At 44.5% G+C, this 22,710-nt stretch overlaps 1 protein-coding gene across 1 annotated transcript in view; it reads right to left on the minus strand.

Moving 5' to 3' along the window:
- Window positions 1-22,710, minus strand: part of LOC106607945 (attractin-like protein 1) — a 356,731-nt gene that overhangs the window by 137,892 nt on the left and 196,129 nt on the right. The window contains exons 26-27 of the mRNA XM_014205458.2: window positions 19,146-19,207; window positions 3,880-3,958 (exon numbers count right to left, since the gene is read on the minus strand). Of these exons, the coding sequence (XP_014060933.1) occupies window positions 3,880-3,958; window positions 19,146-19,207 (141 nt within the window). The remainder of the gene's footprint in view (window positions 1-3,879; window positions 3,959-19,145; window positions 19,208-22,710) is intronic.

The following is a 22,710-nucleotide window of genomic DNA, read 5'->3' on the forward strand; positions in this document are numbered from 1 at the left end:
ACCACAGGCATGCAGTTGCTAGAACAGTTCTCACACTATCTTTTTGACAGACATCTTATTAATTTTTTTGTATTTAACTACATACAATTGAAGTCGGAAGTTAACACTTACACTTAGGTTGGAGTCATGAAAACTAGTTTTTCAACCACTCCTCAAATTTCTTGTTAACAAACTATAGTTTTGGCATGTCGGTTACTTTGTCGGTTACTTTGTGCATGATACAAGAAATGTTTCCAACAATTGCTTACATACAGATTATTTCACTTATAATTCACTGTATCACAATTTCAGTGGCTCAGAAGTTTACATACACTAAGTTGACTGTACATTTAAACAGCTTGGGAAATTCCAGAAAATTATGTCATGGCTTTAGAAGCTTCTCATAGGCTAATTGACATCATTTCAGTCAATTGGAGGTGTATCTGTGGATGTATTTCAAGGCCTACCTTCAAACTCAGTGCCTCTTTGCTTGACATCATGGGAAAATCAAAAGAAATCAGCCAAATACCTCAGAAAAAAATTGTAAACCTCCACAAGTCTGGTTCATCCTTGGGAGCAATTCCAAACGCCTGAAGGTACAACGTTCATCTGTACAAACAGATGTACGCAAGTATAAACATCATGGGACCGCGCAACCATCATACTGGTCAGGAAGGAGACGCATTCTGTCTCCTAGAATGGAACGTACTTTGGTGCGAGAAGTGCAAATCTATCCCAGAACAACAGCAAAGGACCTTGTGAAGATACTGGAGGAAACAGGTACAAAAGTATCTATATCCACAGTAAAACGACTGCACATGGGGACAAAGATAGTACTTTTTGGAGAAATGTCCTCTGGTCTGATGAAACAAAAATAGAACTGTTTGGCCATAATGACCATCGTTATGTTTGGAGGAAAAAGGGGGAGGCTTGCAAGCCGAAGAACACCATCCCAACAGTGAAGCACGGGGGTGGCAGCAACATGTTGTGGGGGTGCATTGCTGCAGGAGGGACTGGTGCACTTCACAAAATAGATGGCATCATGAGGCAGGAAAATTACGTGGATATATTGAAGCATCATCTTAAGACATCAGTCAGGAAGTTAAAGCTTGGTCGCAAATGGGTCTTCCAAATGGACAATGACCCCAAGCATACTTCCAAAGTTGTGGCAAAATGGCTTAAGGACAACAAAGTCAAGCTATTGGAGTGGCCATCACAAAGCCCTGACCTCAATCCCATAGAAAATGTGTGGGCAGAACTGAAAAGGCGTGTGCCAGCAAGGAGGCCTACAAACCTGACTCAGTTACACCTGCTCTGTCAGGCGGAATGGTCCAAAACGTATTGTGGGAATCTTGTGGAAGGCTACCCGAAACGTTTGACCCAAGTTAAACAATTTAAAGGCAATGCTACCAAATACTGATTGAGTGTATGTAAATTTCTGACCCACTGGGAATGTGAAAAAAGAAATAAAAGCAGAAATAAATAATTATCTCTACAATTATTCTGACATTTCACATTCTTAAAATAAAGTGCTGATCCTAACTGACCTAAGATAGGGAATTTTAACTCGGATTAAATGTCAGGAATTGTGAAAAGCTGAGTTTAAATGTATTTGGCTAAGGTGTATGTAAACTTCCGACTTCAACTGTACCTCTCTGTTCTAACCGTGGTCATAAAATAGGACTACAACCCCCTGTAATATATGGGATGTAGTAAAATAACTAATGCAGCTGGAAATGTGTGATATCAGTGCCCCTGGACTTTACCCCATGGGTGACATGCTACATTCAAGCTGAGTGTTAGTGTCCACAAAGAGAGTGAGGCACAGTGAATGCAGCATTGCAGCTCTTCTGTGACATGGGACTCTTCCTCATTAATAATGTAGATGTGTCCACAAGCAAGTGTGCTCTCACTGGGAAACAAGGCTAAACAAATACAGGGCCAGCCAGGTAAGAGGAGACTTTACACTACACTGCAGATGTCACCACCATTCATTCATAATGGCATAAAACTTGGCGTTTTGGGTTCAAGTCTGCCGCATAAGCACACACAGGTGTGTAGTACAGGTACAGTAGCTATATTTTAAATTCTCTGTGGCAATCCAAACCCCATACACACAATTCTGCAACAGTAGACACAGTACAGCAGAAATCTTCCTGTAGGTATAATTGAAATGTTGCAGAGAACTTTAAAAAGACTTGGCTAAATCAATAGCCGTCCCACTAACAGAAAAATCACTTAATCATCTGAAACACAAGATATGAAAGTAAAATGGACTAATAAGATGTGCACATTTTGATAAAAGGACAGAGCTAAAACAGGCGGGAATAACCCCCTCTGTGATATTAAAACCATTACACATCTGAAAGCACAGCATTTGATGAAGAGAAAACCACCAACTGTGGCAGCCTTGGCAAAGGAGGGACAAAACCCCCAGTGTTTTAACTATAAGAGTCCTCTTGTCAAATCTCAATGGATTTCACAGAAACCGAGCATGTTACATCTCAATTAAATCCACAGTGATGTTTGTATTGATTTTAAAAGCCCAATCATCACTTATTTAAGTTGCACATTGGTATGTGTGTATTTATGGCACCGTTTTGCGGCCTGTAAAGAAAACAGAAGAGTAGAAACAGAGACAAATGAAACGGATGTGGCATCTGTTGCAGCTTTAAGTGATATATCACTCCATTCCACTTCGTTAAGGATCACTCCGTCAGAGTTAATTGGATCATGAGGAGCAGTAATTAAGGGGAATGGCCTTGTTTATTGCTGCGCTCCGCTCGTTAAGGAGTGAGTCGTGTTTGCAGAGCGGGTGACATTAACACAACCTTCAGAACAGCCGGGGGGTCGGGAGCTGCCTTTGCACTGGAGGGGGGAAATGAAGCCTTGCCTGCAGGGGAAGCTACTAGTGAACAGCACACAGTGGGTGTGGTACAGAATGTAATGGGGAGACTACTACCATTATGAAAACATTCTAGAGTCTAACCTACTTTGTTGACATGTAGAGTCACACACAAGGTCAGTCAATGTCTTTGAGGATCTGGTCTGTTCAATTGTCCATGAAAAGGTGAAGATATAATTTTGGAACAGCTTCCTAATATTGAGTTGCACCCCCCTTTGCCCTCAAAACAGAGAAAATGTGTTGGGGCATAGACTCTACAAGGTGTCGAAAGCATTCCCACAGATGCTGGCCCATGCTGAATCCAACACTTCCGACAGTGTCAAGTTGTCTGGATGTCCTTTGGGTGGTGGACCATTCTTGATACACACGGGAAACTGTTAAGCGTGAAACACCCAGCAGCATTGCAAACCGGTGTGCCTGGCACCTACTGCCATACCCTCTTCAAAGCCACTTCAATCTTGTGTTCACCCTCTGAATGACACACACACAAAATCCATTTCTTAATTGTCTCAAGGCTTAAAAATCCTTCTTTAACCTGTGGAGTGTTAAAAAGGGATCATAGCTTTCACCTGGATTTAGCGGGTCAGTCTATGTCATGGAAAGAGCAGGTTTTGTATACTCAGTGTACATATAGAGTACCAGAAGCTCTTAGCACTGCATAGGAAATCATGTATTTATGTTAAAACCCACAGAGACAGGGACAAACACAAAACATACACATATTTGTAGACACAAATACAAACCCAGAGTCTGAGTTAGTGAGAATAGAGCACCCTCTCATTTGTGCCAGTAAGGGGGTTTGAATCTGGTGTTGTACTGTGTGATCCGCTCATGGGTCGCGTTCCAGGCAGACTACATTCCAGTCCCCCGCCAGATCCATCTGCATCCTAAGATATAGTAATCTGATACCCGTCTGCGCAGTAAATGATGTGGCATGTGACCATTGGTAGATTTCCAACAATCAGGTCAGCTGAGGAGATTGACCTATGACCTACCTCTCTCCTCCTGGATGCCCAGCACGTCTGTTTGACCTTCCACACCACCGCTGCCACCAGCAACAGGGACAGGAAACAGCTGCAGGAGGAAACAGCACAATCAATCAACCAATCAATCAATAAATTGGCGGCAGATAGCGTAGTCGTTAAGAGCGTTGGGCCAGTAACCGAAAGGTCGCTGGTTTGAAACCCCGAGCAGACTAGGTAAAAAAAATCTGTCGATGTGCTGTTGAGCACTTAACCCTAATTGCTCCTGTATGTCGCACTGGACAAGAGTGTCCGCTAAATGACTAAAATGTAAATGCGAATTTAATTAGCTCATCACCCTTTATCTATTCATTCTAGTATTTACATGAAATATAATATAATTTCACAACAGTACCATGGGGAGGTAAGGACAAAAGTAGCTGCATACAATCAAACCTATTCTTTAAATATTTAATAATTCATAGAACTGGCATGACATCACAAGGGGGTAGTGACTATTTTCATGGTCTAGTTGTCACATGACCAATCTGTTAACGCTTTATTATAACGTTCAGTAATAACCATTTATAAGGCATTCATAAATAGTTTGCTCACCATTTATTTATTAGTACACCTACGTTTTGTAAATTTGTAAATGCTATATAGATAGTTATAACTTTTGAAAAATGTATGAATTATTCATACGATTAGGTGTTCTTTTAAACCATTTTACAAATCACATTTTGCAGTACCTGATCTAAAGTGAACACTATTAATACTTTAGAAATACTTTAGAAATGTTTTGAATGGCCAGCATAATAGTCTCCTCGAAAGATCTGTCAATGTGTCAATGTACAGTCGTGGCCAAAAGTTTTGAGAATGACACAAATATTAATTCTCACAAAGTTTGCCGCTTCAGTGTCTAGATATTTTTGTCAGATGTTACTATGGAATACTGAAGTATAATTACAAGCATTTTATAAGTGTCAAAGGCTTTTATTGACAATTACATGAAGTTGATGCAAAGAGTCAATATTTGCAGTGTTGACCCTTCTTTTTCAAGACCTCTGCAATCCGCCCTGGCATGCTGTCAATTAACTTCTGGGCCACATCCTGACTGATGGCAGCCCATTCTTGCATAATCAATGCTTGGAGTTTGTCAGAATTTGTGGATTTTTGTTTGACCACAGGTTCTCAATGGGATTAAGGTCTGGGGAGTTTCCTGGCCATGGACCCAAAATATCGATGTTTTGTTCCCCGAGCCACTAAGTTATCACTTTTGCCTTATGGCAAGGTGCTCCATCATGCTTGAAAAGGCATTGTTCATCACCAGAGTATTCCTGGATGGTTGGGAGAAGTTGCTCTCGGAGGATGTGTTGGTACCATTCTTTATTCATGGCTCTGTTCTTAGGCAAAATTGTGAGCGAGCCCACTCCCTTGGCTGAGAAGCAACCCCACACATGAATGGTCTCAGGATGCTTTAATGTTGGCATGACACAGGACTGATGGTAGCGCTCACCTTGTCGTCTCCGGACAAGCTTTTTTCCGGATGCCCCAAACAATCGGAAAGGGGATTCATCAGAGAAAATGACTTTACCCCAGTCCTCAGCAGTCCAATCCCTGTACCTTTTGCAGAATATCAGTCTGTCCCCGATGTTTTTCCTGGAGAGAAGTGGCTTCTTTGCTGCCCTTCTTGACACCAGGCCATCCTCCAAAAGTCTTCGCCTCACTGTGCATGCAGATGCACTCACACCTGCCTGCTGCCATTCCTGAGCAAGCTCTGTACTGGTGGTGCCCCGACCCCGCAGCTGAATCAACTTTTGGAGACGGTCCTGGCGCTTGCTGGACTTTCTTGGGTGCCCTGAAGCCTTCTTCACAACAATTGAACCGCTCTCCTTGAAGTTCTTGATGATCCGATAAATGGTTGATTTAGGTGCAATCTTACTGGCAGCAATATCCTTGCCTGTGAAGCCCTTTTTGTGCAAAGGAATTATGACGGCACGTGTTTAGTTGCAGGTAACAATGGTTGACATAGGAGAACAATGATTCCAAGCACCACCCTCCTTTTGAAGCTTCCAGTCTGTTATTCGAACTCAATCAGCATGACAGAGTGATCTCCAGCCTTGTCCTCGTCAACACTCACACTTGTGTTAATGAGAAAATCACTGACATAACGTCAGCTGGTCCTTTTGTGGCAGGGCTGAAATGCAGTGGAAATGTTTTGGGGGGATTCAGTTCATTTGCATGGCAAAAAGGGACTTTGCAATTCATCTGATCACTCTACATAACATTCTGGAGTATATGCAAATTGCCATCATACAAACTGAGGCAGCAGACTTTGTGAAAATTAATATTTGTGTCATTCTCAAAACTTTTGGCCACGACTGTACTTTACGGAAGATTTGGTTGCCTTGACAGTTGTCATTTCTCCATGTGCCTGCATAGAGTGCTGCATGTCTTTTTACCTTAGAGAAAACTACAAAAATGCCCGCCAAAGGGCTAGCAGCACCGAATACGATGAAATGGACTTTAAGACTGAGGAGGTAAACCAAATGAAATATGGGGAAATAGCATGAGATCAATTGGACCCATGGAGTGGGTCAAGGAGAGTGGCCATCTTACACAGAGCAATGTCACATAGAATGATCCCAATGCCAATGACATTTGGACATTAGATCACACAAAGCCTGTCTTTCAACCAGAGCTTTTACAAGTCCTGGAGGTCAAAGAACCAAACCACCAAGACAGGAAGTAGTGTAGAAGTCCAAGACAATCGCTATCTTCATAACGCCCTCCGTGTACAGCTAGAAAATAGCTTAGAAGCAATGACCACATCGTAAAGGGCTAAAGAGTTGTAATTAGCGTGACATTTCCAAGCCAAGCCTGCTGAAAGGCTGTGGAAATGCTCTTTCTCATATGTTCTGGAAAACCACTAGTACAGTACATAAACTATCAGACTGAGGAATTTGCCTAGTTAGTGATGTGAACCATATACTGACAGTATGGTACATACTTACAGTTGTCACTATAGGTGCATGTGTGTGCAGGTTTGACAGGTTTGATTAAATATGACCGTACAGTACGTCAAGCTATGAACAATTTCTTCACCAATGTCTAAAAACTTTTGGAAAATAAATAAATAATCATGAAAGTCTCACACAACCCTATGATGGCTGTAGCTCCATATTGCTGGCAGGAGTGTAACTGGGATTGTTTGGAACAGACTCTTCCTCCCCTCCAACACCGCTCGTTGGCTTGGCCATATTTCAAAGCCCAATCAGTAACAGTCCATCATTCCACATCAAATCTATTAACTCAGCCTGCAATTAATCCCAAACAGGGCGGCTTACTGCACTAATGGGGAGAGGAGAAGACTAACTGTCACTATTAAAGAGGTATTAGGGGGTTTATTGGGGTTTCTTACACATATAGCTTTAGCCAAGTCATCCGCAACCAATGAGATTCAAACCAATGAGTTCCATGTGCAGTTTTGGGGTGGATGGGAGGGCTGAGTGGGACGGATACAGTGTACGTTTCATTGTGTGTGTGTGTGTGTGTGTGTGTGTGTGTGTGTGTGTGTGTGTGTGTGTGTGTGTGTGTGTGTGTGTGGCTTGGTTTTGCTATCCTGACCAAGTGGGGACATTTCTCTGGTCCCCACATGGAAAAAAGGCTATTTTAGGTGTAGGTTTACAGTTAGGGTCAGAATTAGGGTTAGGGTTAGAATTAGGAGTTGGGGTTAAGGTTAAGAGTTAGGTTAACGGTTAGGGTTAGGGGTTAGGGAAAATAGGATTTTGCATGAGAATCAATTGTTTGGTCCACACAAAGATTTTTGAAAGAATGTACAATATTTGTACAATCAGGTGTGTAAAGCATTTGGAGACTTACCCAGAAAGACACAGCTGTAATCGCTGCCAAATGTGATTCTAACATGTATTGACTCAGGGGTCTGAATACTTATGTAAATTCGATATTTCTGAACTTCATTTTCAATAACTTTGCAAACATTCCTAAAAACATCTTTTCACTTTGTCATTACGGGGTATTTTGTGTAGATGGGTGAGCAAAAAAAAGTCAAGAGGTATTGATACTTTCTGAAGGTACTGTGTGTGTGTGTGTGTGTGTGTGTGTGTGTGTGTGTGTGTGTGTGTGTGTGTGTGTGCGCACGTGCGGCAGTGAGGGACTGAGGGTTAGTTGTTCAGTATAGTGGATCACATGAACATGGGGAAGGGGTTTATAACACGTCCAATCATCCGAACCATTGGAGAACATATCACAAACACCCAGCAGCGAGCTACAAGATCGATACCCAATCCTCCACACTCAATCCACAAATTACCAAAAGAAAGACAATTCCATCTGTACACCATAGAGTACCAAGCTGTTAACCAATTATATTCCCCCAGGCACACAGAATGGCAAAAGGCTGATTTCTAAGGGAGCCCAAATAGTGGATAACACAATCCCAATTTGTTTACCTTTCTATCAGTTACAAAGAATAGCACACAAAGCATTGTTGTTTGTCAAACTGCATGGAGTATCCCTCAGGTTGCAGCGGCACAGAATGTTGATAGCCATTTTGAATTAATTGGGACAGCTGATAGAGGCTTATTAGGCACTTAGCTTTGTATATTGTCTCTGTGCTGAACTTGAGCAAGAGAAGAAGGAGAGATGATTTCTAATCAACTTAGAGAGAGGAAACGAGTAATTGGACCAAACTGAACTGCAATGTCACCAATTAGCATTGGGGCTGAAAAGGAGAAGCAGCATAAACACTCCTTCATTACAACAATTTTTCTTGCTCATATAGGGAACCGCTCTGGAAAGTGTGAACGAGAGAGAGAAAGAGAGAGAGCAAAAACGATTTAACCACTCTTCAAAGAAAAGCTGGTCAAATTAGCTTTTAGAAGTTAATCAGAGTCTGTTAGAATACTACTTCATGTCGAGAGTTTAGTTTGAGGATAAAATTAGGTGAGAATCTTCCAACCTTTTTTCCCTCTCTCGTTTCTGTCTCATGTATGCAAGTGTACATATGTTAAAGATATGCATGATGTAACTAAGGAGATAGGAGATCATGTGGCATTGTCACACACACACACACACACACACACACACACACACACACACACACACACACACACACACACACACACACACACACACACACATAGGATGACAGGTGAACTGTACAGTAAAGATAATTGCAGAAATATAAGTAGCTTGGATGAACACTAAAATAGAGGAACAGACACCCAGAGTGTCACTCAAACATAAGAAGATATACTAAGAGAAAAACAGAAGAAAGATGCTAAAGGAGAGGCATGTATAGGGTCAAAACATGTCCAAATGATCAAATTACTGTACTGTTGTTACAGTACCTGAAACAAGATAATGAAAGTGAAATCTATGACTGCATACTGCCCTAACTCAGAATTGGAGAAAAAGCACCTATGAAAAGCATTGAGATTATTTAATTCTAAGGGAAAAGATCTCCTCCACTCTGTCTCTCGCTCCCCCCCCTTCCCCCCTCTCTCTCCCTGCCCTCGTCTCTCTCTCTCGACCCCCCTCTCCCTTCCTAGTTCCCGCTCTCTCTCTCTTTCGCTCTTCCCCTCACTCTCTCTTTCTCTCTCTGTGGTGCCAGCTCCATCATGTCAGTGTGCTGTGCCCTCAGCCTGCAGGGCCGACTCACACACAGGGCACCGCAGCTCTGCCGCCCTGCCACTTCATCTCTTATACACACCAATGGAGCACAGCCAACACCACACACACACACACACACACACACACACACACACACACACACACACACACACACACACACACACACACACACACACACACACACACACACACACACACACACACACACACACACACACACACACACACACAGCAAAGCATACAGACACGCACACTCACACACACACACATGCAATGGACAAAGCATACACTCTCACACAGTCACACATACAAAGACCACAAACTCGTACCCTCTGTGACATGCACATGCATAGCTTACATTTACACAAAAACATCTACAACCATGTTAACATAGCCACACGTGAACTCCTTTTTCCCTTTGACAAAAGCCTTTAATCAACTGAGGTCACATAGGGCAGCACATACTGCTTCTGCTAAAGCCTTTGAGCTGTGAGATGCAATTGGATGCATCTCACAGGACCCATGATGCACAGGGCTCTGTGGAGGTTTTATTTATTGTGATATAATTATAGCTGCACTTGATCACTGCAGTAAACTTAACAAGGCAGGATAAGAGCAGGGGACAAACACAGAAAGTGACATTATATTGAAAAATCAGCTGTTACATCTGGGGAAAAAAGTGGATAAAGTGCATGCTTCAGAAGGTGCTTACTAAAGAAGACAGCAGGTGAGAAGGAAGTGTGTGCCACTATGAACATGACACAGCGGAATAAGCTCCTTAAAGGCCCAGTGCAGTCAAAAACATGATTTTGCTGTGTTTATATATACAGTTGAAGTCGGAAGTTTACATACACTTATGTTGGAGTCATTAAAACTTGTTTTTCAACCACTCCACAAATTTCTTGTTAACAAACTATAGTTTTGGCAAGTCGGTTAGGACATCTACTTTGTGCATGACACAAGTAGTTTTTCCAACAATTGTTTACAGACAGATTATTTCACTTATAATTTACTGTATCACAATTCCAGTGGGTCAGAAGTTTACATACACTAAGTTGACTGTGCCTTTAAACAGCTTGGGAAATTCCAGAAAATTATTTACATTTACATTTTAGTCATTTAGCAGACGCTCTTATCCAGAGCGACTTACAGTAGTGAATGCATACATTTCATTTTTTTCATTTCATACATTTTTTTTTATTTTCGTACTTGGCCCCCCGTGGGAATCGAACCCACAACCCTGGCGTTGCAAACACCATGCTCTACCAACTGAGCTACGGGGAAGGCTTTAGAAGCTTCTGATAGGCTAATTGACATCATTTGTGTCACGACTTCCGCCGAAGTCGGCTCCTCTCCTTATTCGGGTGGCGTTCGGCGGTCCACGTCACCGGCTTTCTAGCCATCGCCGCTCCATTTTTTATTTATCCATTTGTTTTTTGTTCCCTGCACACCTGGTTTTCATTCCCCAATCACACTACATGTATTTATTCCTCTGTTCCCCCTCATGTCTTTGTGTGAGATTGTTTCGTGTTACGTGTCATGTTTGACGCGCTATTCTGGTGTGCGTTTATTCCGTGTTTTATTTCACGAGGTATGTTTATTTGTTTGTACATAATTATTGTGACCGTTTGCGCGTTTTGCACTTTGGCATATTGGCTGGAGGTTTCGACGCAGTGGCGTCCGTCTGTTGGTTTCTCCTGCCTAAATAAAGTGTGCGCCTGTTCACAATTCTCTGCTCTCCTGCATCTTACTCCGCTCTCAGTACACACACCATTGACAGAATCTCACACCTAACAATGGAGTCAGCAGGAGCAGGTACCCCGGTCAGAGGAGTCGAGGAGCACGTCCAGGAACACTCAGCAATGCTGCATCATCTCGGTGCCATGATGGATCGTGTTGTCCAGACCATGGACCGCTGGGAGAGACAGGAAGTTTCTCCAGCGCCTCGACCAGCGCAACCGGGGTTACCACTACCAGTCCTGTCCGGATCCAGGTCCAGTGGGGTGCGTCTCTCCCTTCCCAGGGAGTATGAAGGGACGGCAGCACAGTGCCAGGGGTTCCTCTTACAACTGGACCTATACCTGGCCACCATTCACCCAGCTCCCTCGGGAAGGGAAAGAGTGTCCGCCCTCGTCTCATGCCTCTCGGGGAGAGCTCTGGAGTGGGCAAACGCTGTATGGGGAGAAGGAGACGCGGCGTTGGACCACTTCGAGGAGTTCACCCGCCGCTTCCAGGCCATCTTCGACCATCCACCCGAAGGAAGAACGGGGAAACGGCACCATTTGAGGCACGGGACGAGGAGCGCACAGGAGTTCGCACTGGAATTCCGGACCTTGGTCGCCGGAGCAGGATGGAACGATGGGGCCCTCATCGACCACTACCGATGCAGCCTGCATGAGGACGTCGACGGGAGTTAGCCTGCAGGGATGCCACCATCACTTTTGACCAACTGGTGGATCTGTCCATCTGGTTGGATAACCTGCTGGTCACCCGCGGACGTCCAGAGGGGCCTCTGTTGGTTCCATCTTCCAGCACCCCCGCTCCGGTGCCCATGGAGCTGGGAGGGGCTGCGCATAGGGAGGCTGGAGGAGGGGCCTTAACGTGCACAATCTGTGGCCGCAGAGGGCACACTGCTGGTCGGTGCCGGGTTGGTCCCTCTGGGAGTCGAGGCAGCAGGCAGGGCACTCTGGCGTCACCCCAGGTGAGTCTGCACCACTCTCATCCAGAGTCCTCTGTTGTCCCCCTGTTTGTACCTGTTTGTTTTCCTGAGTTTTTCCCGCATTCCCAGCATAAGGCGCTCATCGATTCATGCGCAGCTGGGAACTTTATCGACAGAGCGTTTGCCCTTAGTTTAGGGATCCCCATTATTCCTGTGGTTAGACCTTTCCCGGTACACACTCTGGATAGTCGACCATTAGGGTCCGGGCTAATCAGGGAAGCCACCATCTCCCTGGCCATGGAGATGCAGGGGGGTCACGAGGAGAGAATCAGTCTCTTCCTCATTGAATTTCCTGCGTTTCCCATGGTACTAGGCCTTCCCTGGTTGGCTCGTCATAAGCCCACCATTTCCTGGCAACAGAGGGCTCTCACGGGGTGGTCGTGAGAGTGCTCGGGGAGGTGTGTAGGGGTTTCCGTTGGTGCTACCATGGTGGAAAGTCAAGACCAGGTCTCCACCGTGCGCATTCCCCCAGAATATGCCAATTAGGCTCTCGTCTTCTGTAAAAAGAAGGTGACTCAATTACCACCCCATCGACGGGGGGATTGTGTGATAAATCTCCTGGTAGACGCTGCACTTTCCAGGAGTCACGTGTATCCCCTGTCGCAAGCGGAGACGGTGGCTATGGAGACATATGTCTTCAAATCCCTGCGTCAGGGGTACATTCGGTCCTCCACTTCAACCGCCTCCTTGAGTTTCTTTTTTGTGAAGAAGAAGGATGGAGGTCTGCGCCCGTGCATTGACTATCGAGGTCTCAATCAAATCACGGTGAGGTACAGTTACCCGCTACCTCTTATCGCCACGGTGATTGAGTCAATGCACGGGGAACGCTTCTTCACTAAACTGTATCTCAGGAGTGCGTACAACCTGGTGTGTATCCGGGAGGGAGACGAGTGGAAGACGGCGTTTACTACCACCTCAGGGCATTATGAGTACCTCGTCATGCCGCACGGGTTGATGAATGCTCCATCAGTCTTCCAATCCTTTGTAGACGAGATTTTCAGGGACCTGCACAGGCAGAGTGTAGTGGTGTATATCGATGACATTCTGATATACTCCGCTACACGCGCCGAGCATGTGTCCTTGGTGCACAAGGTACTTGGACGACTGTTGGAGCATGACCTGTACGTCAAGGCTGAGAAATGCCTGTTCTTTCAGCAGGCCATCTCATTCCTAGGGTATCGCATTTCCACATCAGGGGTGGAGATGGAGAGTGACCGCATTGCAGCCGTGCGTAATTGGCCGACTCCCACCACAGTAAAGGAGGTGCAGTCATTTTTAGGGTTTGCCAATTACTACCGGAGATTTATCTGGGGTTTTGGTCAGGTGGCTGCTCCAATTACCTCACTGCTGAAGGGGGGTCCTGTACGTCTGCAGTGATCGGTTGAGGTGGACAGGGCTTTTGGGCACCTAAGAGCTCTGTTTACCTCGACTCCCGTGCTGGCCCATCCGGATCCCTCTTTGGCGTTCATAGTGGAGGTGGATGCGTCCGAGGCTGGGATAGGAGCCGTGCTCTCTCAGCGCTTGGGCACGCCACCGAAGTTCCGCCCCTGTGCTTTCTTCTCAAAGAAGCTTAGCCCGGCAGAGCGGAACTATGATGTGGGGGACCGGGAGCTGTTGGCTGTGGTTAAGCCTTTGAAGGCGTAGAGACATTGGCTTGAGGGGGCTAAACACCCTTTTCTCATCTGGACTGACCACCGCAACCTAGAGTACATCCGGGCAGCTAGGAGACTAAATCCTCGTCAGGCAAGGTGGGCCATGTTCTTTACCCGTTTTGTGTTTACCCTGTCCTACAGACCAGGTTCCCAGAATGTGAAGGTAGACGCACTGTCCCTGCTGTATGACACAGAGGAGTGGCCCATGGATCAGACTCCCATTCTCCCGGCCTCCTGCCTGGTAGCGTCGGTCGTGTGGGAGCTTTACGCGGACATTGAGCAGGCGTTGCGTACAGAGCCCGCTCCACTCCAGTGTCCCGTCGGATGTCGGTACGTTTCGTCTGCTGTCTGTGACCATTTGATCTAATGGGCCCACACATCACCCTCATCTGGTCATCCGGGGATCGGTTGGATGGTGCGCTGTCTGACTGGGAAGTACTGGTGGCCCACCTTGGCTAGGGATGTGAGGGTTTATGTTTCCTCCTGCTCGGTGTGCACCCAGTGTAAGGCTCCTAGACACCTGCTCAGTGGTAAGCTACATCCCTTACGCATTCCACAACGGCCTTGGTCACACCTGTCGGTGGATTTTCTAACGGATCTTCCTCCCTCATAGGGAAACACCACGATCCTGGTCGTTGTGGATCGATTCTCTAAGTCCTGTCGTCTCCTCCCTCTGCCCGGTCTCCCTACGGCCCTACAAACTGAGGAGGCCCTGTTTACACACGTCTTCTGGCACTACGGGGTGCCTGAGGATATAGTGTCTGATCGAGGTCCCCAGTTCACTTCGAGAGTCTGGATGGTGTTCATGGAACGTCTGGGGGTCTCAATCAGCCTCACCTCACCGGTTCTGGCACCATGGCATCAGAGTCAGACCGAGGCTCCTGTGGTGGACGATTGGTTCAGGCATGTGGAGGAGACATGGGAAGCCGCCCATGGTCACCTCCAGCAGGCCGCACTGCGCCAAAAGACCAGCGCGGATTGTCACCGCAGTGAGGCCCCGGTGTTCGCACCAGGGGACAGGGTCTGGCTTTCGACCTGAAACCTGCCCCTCCGCCTGCCCTGCCAGAAGCTGGGCCCGCGGTTTGTGGGGCCATTTAAAGTCCTGAGGAGAGTGAACGTGGTATTTACAGGTTACAGCTTCCCCCTGATTACCATATTAACCCCTCATTCCATGTGTCTCTCCTTATGCCGGTGGTGGCTGGTCCGCTCCAGGAGTCTGAGGTGCGGGGGTTCCTCTGCCCCCTCTGGACATCGAGGGGGTCCCGGCGTACTCCGTCCATTCCATCCAGGATTTGAGGGGTACGGTCCAGAGGAGAGGTGCTGGGTTCCGGTGGCGGATGTGTTGGACCCTGAACTGCTACGGGAGTTCCACCGTCTCCGGCCGGATCGCCCTGCGCCTCACCCTCCGGGTCGTCCCCGAGGCCGGTGTCGGCGCACCGCTGGAGCCGCGCATCAAGGGGGGGGGGTACTGTCACGACTTCCGCCGAAGTTGGCTCCTCTCCTTGTTCGGGCGGCGTTCGGCGTCACCGGCTTTCTAGCCATCGCCACTCCATTTTTTATTTATCCATTTGTTTTGTCTTGTTCCCTGCACACCTGGTTTTCATTCAACAATCACACTACATGTATTTATTCCTCTGTTCCCCCTCATGTCTTTGAGTGAGATTGTTTCGTGTTACGTGTCATGTTTGACGCGCTATGCTGGTGTGCGTTTATTCCGTGTTTTATTTCACGAGGTATGTTTATTTGTTTGTACGTAATTATTGTGACCGTTTGCGCGTTTTGCACTTTGGCATATTGGCATATTGACTCCGCTCCCAGTACACACACCATTGAAAATTGGAGTCAATTGGAGGTGTACTTGTGGATGTATTTCAAGACCTACCTTCAAACTCAGTGCCTCTTTGCTTGACATCATGGGAAAATCAAAAAATAAATCAGCCAAGACCTCAGAAAAAATATTCTAGACCTCCAAAAGTCTGGTTCATCCTTGGGAGCAATTTTCAAACGCCTGAAGGTACAAAGTTCATCTGTACAAACAATAGTACGCAAGTATAAACACCATGGGACCACGCAGATGTCATACCACTCAGGAAGGAGACGCGTTCTGTCTCCTAGAGATGAACGTACTTTGGTGCGAAAAGTGCAAATCAATCCCAGAACAACAGCAAAGGACCTTGTGAAGATGCTGGAGGAAACAGGAATAAAAGTATCTATACCCACAGTAAAACGAGTCCTATGTCGACATAACCTGAAGGCCACTCAGCAAGGAAGAAGCCACTGCTCCAAAACCGCCATAAAAAAGCCAGACTACGGTTTGCAACTGCACATGGGACAAAGATCGTACTTTTTGGAGAAATGTCCTCTGGTCTGATGAAACAAAAATAGAAATGTTTGGCCATAATGACCATCATTATGTTTGGAGGAAAAAGGAGGAAGCTTGCAAGCCGAAGAACACCATCCCAACCGTGAAGCACGGGGGTGGCAGCATCATGTTGTGGGGGTGCTTTGCTGCAGGAGGGAGTGGTGCACTTCACAAAATAGATGGCATCATGAGGAAGGAAAATGATGTGGATATATTGAAGCAACATCTCAAGACATCAGTCAGGAAGTTAAAGCTTGGTCACAAATGGGTCTTCCAAATGAACAATGACCCCAAGCATACTTCCGAAGTTGTGGCAAAATGGCTTAAGGACAACAAAGTCAAGGTATTGGAGTGGCCATCACAAAGCCCTGGCCTCAATCCCATAGAAAATGTGTGGGCAGAACTGAAAAAGTGTGTGCGAGCAAGGAGGCCTACAAACCTGACTCAGTTACACCAGCTCTGTCAGGAGGAATGGGCCAAAATTCACCCAACTTATTGTGGGAAGCTTGTGAAAGGCAATCCGAAACGTTTGACCCAAGTTAAACAATTTAAAGGCAATGCTATCAAATACTAATTGAGTGCATGTAAACTTCTGACCCACTGGGAATGTGATGAAAGAAATAAAAGCTGAAATAAATCATTCTCTATACTATTATTCTGACATTTCACATTCTTAAAATAAAGTGGTGATCCTAACTGGCCTAAAACTATTTTTACTAGGATTATATGTCAGGAATTGTGAAAAACTGAGTTTAAATGTATTTGGCTAAAGTGTATGTAAACTTCCGACTTCAACTGTATTTCCACACTATGAGGTTGGAATAATACTGAAATTGTGAAAATTATGATTATGCCCTTTTGATGTAAGAGCTGTTTGAAAAGACCGCCTGAAATTTCTGCCTGTTTTGGTGGTTTCCAAACTTGTCTGCCAATAACGAAGCACAATGCACAGTGTTTAATTTGGATATCAGGAGCTGCTGAGAGCACGAGAGGGGGGGTGACCTGGGGAACTCTGAGGTACCGGAAGGGATGAGAAGAAAAAAAAAATCACCTTTATAATAAAGCACTGCATGCATATCATTGCATTTGTGTAGTGGCATAGAGCAGTAGAGTAGAGGCATTGTCACAGCGTCCACAGAAGGTGGCGCCCCTCCCCGGTCGGGCGGTGCTCAGCGGTCGTCGCCGCCGGCCTACTAGCTGCCGCCGATCTACGTTTCTGTGTCTTTTGGTTTTGTCTGTCTAGGTCCGCACCTGTTCCTTGTTAGTCATTAGTGGGGGGGTATTTAGATTGTCTTTTTTGTTTGGGAATTCGTGCGGGATTGTTTCATGTCATGTTCTTTGTGATAGTCGGCATTTTGCGCTGCTTCAGCTACGCCGTGTAATTTTTGGATTAGGCATTAGGGTTGCCGGGCTGTGTCCCGTGTGTTTTGATTTTGGAGCTGTCCTCCTGTCTTATTCTGCGCACCCTGCCTTGTGGCGACTTTATTTATCGGTGATTATTAAACATCTGTTCAAACGGACCACAGTCTCCTGCACTTGACTCTACCCCTTTCCTGCTATCAAGGATATCTCTGACAGGCATTTACACACAGCCTTTTATAAATGCATTTCATGCAATTCTAAATCATTTTACATGACTGGAGACTTAGGCAGAATCTTTTTTAATACCACACAAATGATCTAAATTACTTTTACTAACAGAAAATCTGAGATCAATAAAAACAACCTTGAATTCATCAATAGGTGTGTGGAGACATACTGTAGGCTACAATACGAGGAGGAAATGATAGTCCTAAACATGCTTTTCAGTTTCACTGACTCACCCAGCTCACTCGCCAGAGATGGCCAATACGTTCGTGCCAAAAGCCTATATCTCACTCTTGTTTTACTTTGTAAAACAATATTTGGAAGTTGATCAAATATTTTGTTAGCCTACGGCAGACAGATTAATGTCTTCTATTTTCAGCAGGCACCATTTGGTTTCCAACCTGTTTTCCCGCAATTGTATTTGAAATATTGCGAAAAGCCTGTTTTGTCTGCATGCTGTGCACTGACAGATTTGCTGCGCATTCCCGACTGTAGGCTATGCCTTGTTACTGGGTTACACACAATCCATATCTAGGCAATTTTTTAAAAGAAGCTGTTGATCCTCTGTGGCAAAATTATGCAATGCTGGAGAGATGAGAGTTGCAGGCTCATGTCCATCAGAGCAGAGAGAAAGATCATAGAAAGTGAATCTAATTCTAGTTCTGTGAGAGATACAGACGTGCTACTCACACAACTATGGCCATGCATTGGTCTCAAACATAGGTTACAATGTTACACAAACCATAAGCCCGGGTCGACCCAACCCGAATCAACTCTTTTTTTTCTTTTTTTTTTAAAGAGGTGGGTCAGCTTAATGTTGCGGAAAGAATGTTGCTTCCATCAATGTAATTGTCTGCATCATTTCCAATCCCCCATATATTTTTTGGGTAAATATATATATCCATATACATATACGCATGCATACATATACACATATATACATACATACAGGAGGAGGTTGGTCCAGACAATTAAGGAAGTTGAAATTCAAATAAACTTTGATCGCTTTTACTCAAAAAAGTGATACTTTTAAAAACTTTTTCATGCCACAAGATGTACCGGATCTGGCCAAATATGTCCCGGAACGAAACAGTCTAAGACGGAGAGGTGCCGGATCCTGTTCCGGCAAGATCTGTCTCAAATTAAGCACTAACAACGCACGTGATCGGCTCATTCGGTGAAACTGGTTGACTGGCAGAAGATGGCCTGGAGACAGCAGACATAATTAGGTCTGTTGTCTTTTTTTATTAAGCAGAAAGGGATTAACCATGGAAAACGGCATATTTGTTTGCCTTATTAGTTCCATCTAAATGGTACGTACCTGAAAAAGGTGACAAAAAACTGCACCAGGTCCATGATGCTGTTGTGCTGGGAGAAGGCGATCTATGGAAGAAATGACAGAGAAAATAAGTATGTGAGAAGGATGTAAAAGACATTGAATACATTACATACAGTGGACAGATTGATAATACTGTAATAAAACATATGTTGTTGACAAGAAACAGAAGTAGACAGAGTTCCCATTAGAATAATTCAATATAGTAGTTTATGCTACTGATTGGCTGGAGACAGTACACACAGCAGGGGGATTCATTTCCAATGTACACCTCAAGTTCCGCAGAATGTGGACTATCTTCCTTCCCTGCTAATCAGGGCCTGTTACAGTCATGGGAAACCAGGATAGTAGATTTTCTGGCCAATCAATGACATTACACAGTCCTTGCGGTTAACTATTAAAGCGAAAAGTCTAAAATGATCATTAACTAAATTAAAGCCATTTTTCAGACATGAATGATCTTGTGCATGACCGTGCAATAATAGTGTACCTACCCACACATGTAACAAGGACTCATGTGAAACCGCTGTTTTGTAGATTAATAAATCCTCTTGGGGCTAGGGGGCAGTATTTTCACGGCCGGATGAAAAACGTACCCAACTTAAACAGGTTACTACTCTGGTCCAGAAAATAGAATATGCATATTATTAGTAGATTTGGATAGAAAACACTCTGAAGTTTCTAAAACTGTTTGAATGGTGTCTGTGAGTATAACAGAACTCATATGGCAGGCAAACACCTGAGACAAATTGAATCAGGAAGTGGGAGAAATTAGAAATTTAGTTTTTCTTTTGAATCCCTTGAAAAACTACAGTGACATAGGATTTACGTTGCACCTCCTAACTCTTCCATTGGCTGTCAACAATCTTTAGGAACTGGTTTCATCCGTCACCTGTTACCGGGCAGAAAATTGTGGCTCAGTCAATCAGTGGCCAGTCTGAGGACAGGTGTCTCGTGACGCGCATGCACGTGGCTTCGATGTTTTTTATTTTTCTTCTGGGATGAATACCTATTGCCCGGTTGTAAAATGATTGCAATTTTACGTAAAAAAATACCCTAAAGGATTGATTGTAAACATCGTTTGACGTGTTTCTACAAACGGTAATGGAACTTTTTAACATTTCGTCTATGGATTTGCGTCCACGCCACATGGCATTGTAAAGTGTTCTGGATGGGTCAACAAAACGGACGTATTTGGACATAAATGATGGACTTTGCAGAACAAATGAACATTTCTTGTGGAAGTGGGTGCCCTTCTGAGTGCATTCCGCCGAAGATCAGCAAAGATAAGAAAATATTTCTAACATATTTTTTAGAGATTTGTCGATGCCGTGGTTGTTGGCTAACTGTATAGCTTAGCATTGAAGGCTAAGTTCTGTACTCAGAATATTGAACAATGTGCTTTTTCCATAAAGTTATTTTGAAATCTGACAAAGTGGTTGCATAAAGGAGTAGATTAACTCTAATTCTTTAAATAATTGTTATACATTTTGTCAACGTTTATGAGTTCTTCTGTAAATGAATGTGCCTATTCACCGTAAGTTATGGGGAGAAAACATTTTCTGAACGTCACGCGCCAATGTAAAAAATTGGGTTTTTGGATATAAATATGAACTTGATCGAACAAAAAATGCATGTATTGTCTAACATGATGTCCTAGGAGTGTCATCTGATGAAGATTGTCAAAGGTTAGTGCTTCATTTCAGCTGTATATCTGGTTTTGTGACGGCTATCCGTGCTTGGAAAATTGCTTTTTTTTGCTAAGGTGCTATCCTAAAATAATCTAATGTTTTGCTTTCACCGTAAAGCCTTTTTGAAATCGGACAATGTGATTGGATTAACGAGTAGAGTATCTTTAAAATGCCGTATAATACTTGAATTTTCATTTTGAGATTATTTTTTTTGAATTTCGCGCCGTGCTATCTCACTGGTTGTTGTCCAACCAATCCCGTTAACGGAATTTTATCTCGAAGGGGTCCTCAAGAGGTTTAAATATCTGCTTTACCTAAGGCTAGTGGTTGCTATGAACCGTTACATAAGTTACATAAGGTGACCACTTTTTCTTTGCGATGCAAACTGCCTTAGCTGCAGAACCACATGTTCTCTCCCGTTCCATGATTAGTATGAGAGAGGTGCATGACTAAATCTACCTCCCAGATTTGTAGATCAATTGAATACGGCAAATATACAGTAAATCCAAAGCTCTGAGAGAGACTAAACTTTTCAATGGTACATTCAACTATAGTGATTTTCTCATTTGTTAGCTCATGCAAGGGGATATTGAATGGCGTGTTGATATGTTTTCAGGTATATTGTTATTTGTCAAATGCAGCAAATACAACTGGGGTAGACTTTACCGTGAAATTCTTGCTTATGAGCCCTTTCTAAAAATAGTAACACAAGAGGTGTCACGGTTGTCGTTGGTAGAAATGGAGGACCAAAACGCAGCAGGTACGTGAATGCTCATCTTGAGCATTATACAGGGAGTACCAGAACCAGATCAATGTGCAGAGGTACGAGGTAGATATGTACATGAAGGCAGGGTAAAGTGACTAACCATCAAGATAGATATTAATAAGAGTAAAATAAAGAACATAGCAGCAGCAAATGATGAGGGTAAAAGTGTGTGAGTGTGCATGTATATGTGTAATGTGTATGTATGTGTGTGGGTGTATGTAGTGTATGTGAATGTGTGTGGGTTTTGTGTGGGAGTGTCAATGTAGAGGTGTGAGTGTGTATATGGTGTGTATACATAGTCTAGTGAGTGTCAGTGCAAGATAGAGTCAGTGCAGATACACTACATGACCAAAAGTATGTGGACACCTGCTCGTTGAAAATCTCATTCCAAAATCATAGGCATTAATATGGAGTTGGTCCCCCCTTTGCTGCTATAACAGCCTCCACTCTTCTGGGAAGGCTTTCCACTAGATGTTGGAACATTGCTGCAGGGATTTGCTTCCATTCAGCCACAAGAGCATTAGTGAGGTCGGGCACTAATGTTGGGCGATTAGGCCTGGCTCGCAAGTCTGCGTTCCATTTCATCCCAAAGGTGTTCGATGGGGTTGAAGTTAGGGCTCTGCGCAGGTCAGTCAAGTTCTTCCACACCGATCTCGACAAACCATTTCTGTATGGACCTCGCCTTGTGAAAGGGGCATTGTATACAGCATCTGCCATATTTTTTATCTGAGACTAGAGGAAAGCCAAAGTAATTCTGCTACCCAAGAGTGGTAAAGCGGCCTTTACTGGTTCTAACAGCAGACCTATAAGCTTGCTGACAGCTCTTAGCTATTTCTCTGTAAACAAATTTACAACAGACTTTCAGCATGCTTACAGAGAAGGGCACTCAACATGTACTGCACTGACACAAATGACTGATGATTGGTTGAAAGAAATTGATAATAAGAAGATTGTGGGACCTGTACTGTTAGATTACAGTGCAGCCTTTGATATTATTGACCACAACCTGTTGTTGAAAGAACATATGTGCCATGGCTTTTCAATCTCAGCCATATCGTGGATTCAGAGCTATCTATCTAATAGAACTCAAAGA

Source organism: Salmo salar, chromosome ssa01 (genome assembly GCF_905237065.1).
Source record: "Salmo salar chromosome ssa01, Ssal_v3.1, whole genome shotgun sequence".
Lineage (NCBI taxonomy): Eukaryota > Metazoa > Chordata > Actinopteri > Salmoniformes > Salmonidae > Salmo > Salmo salar.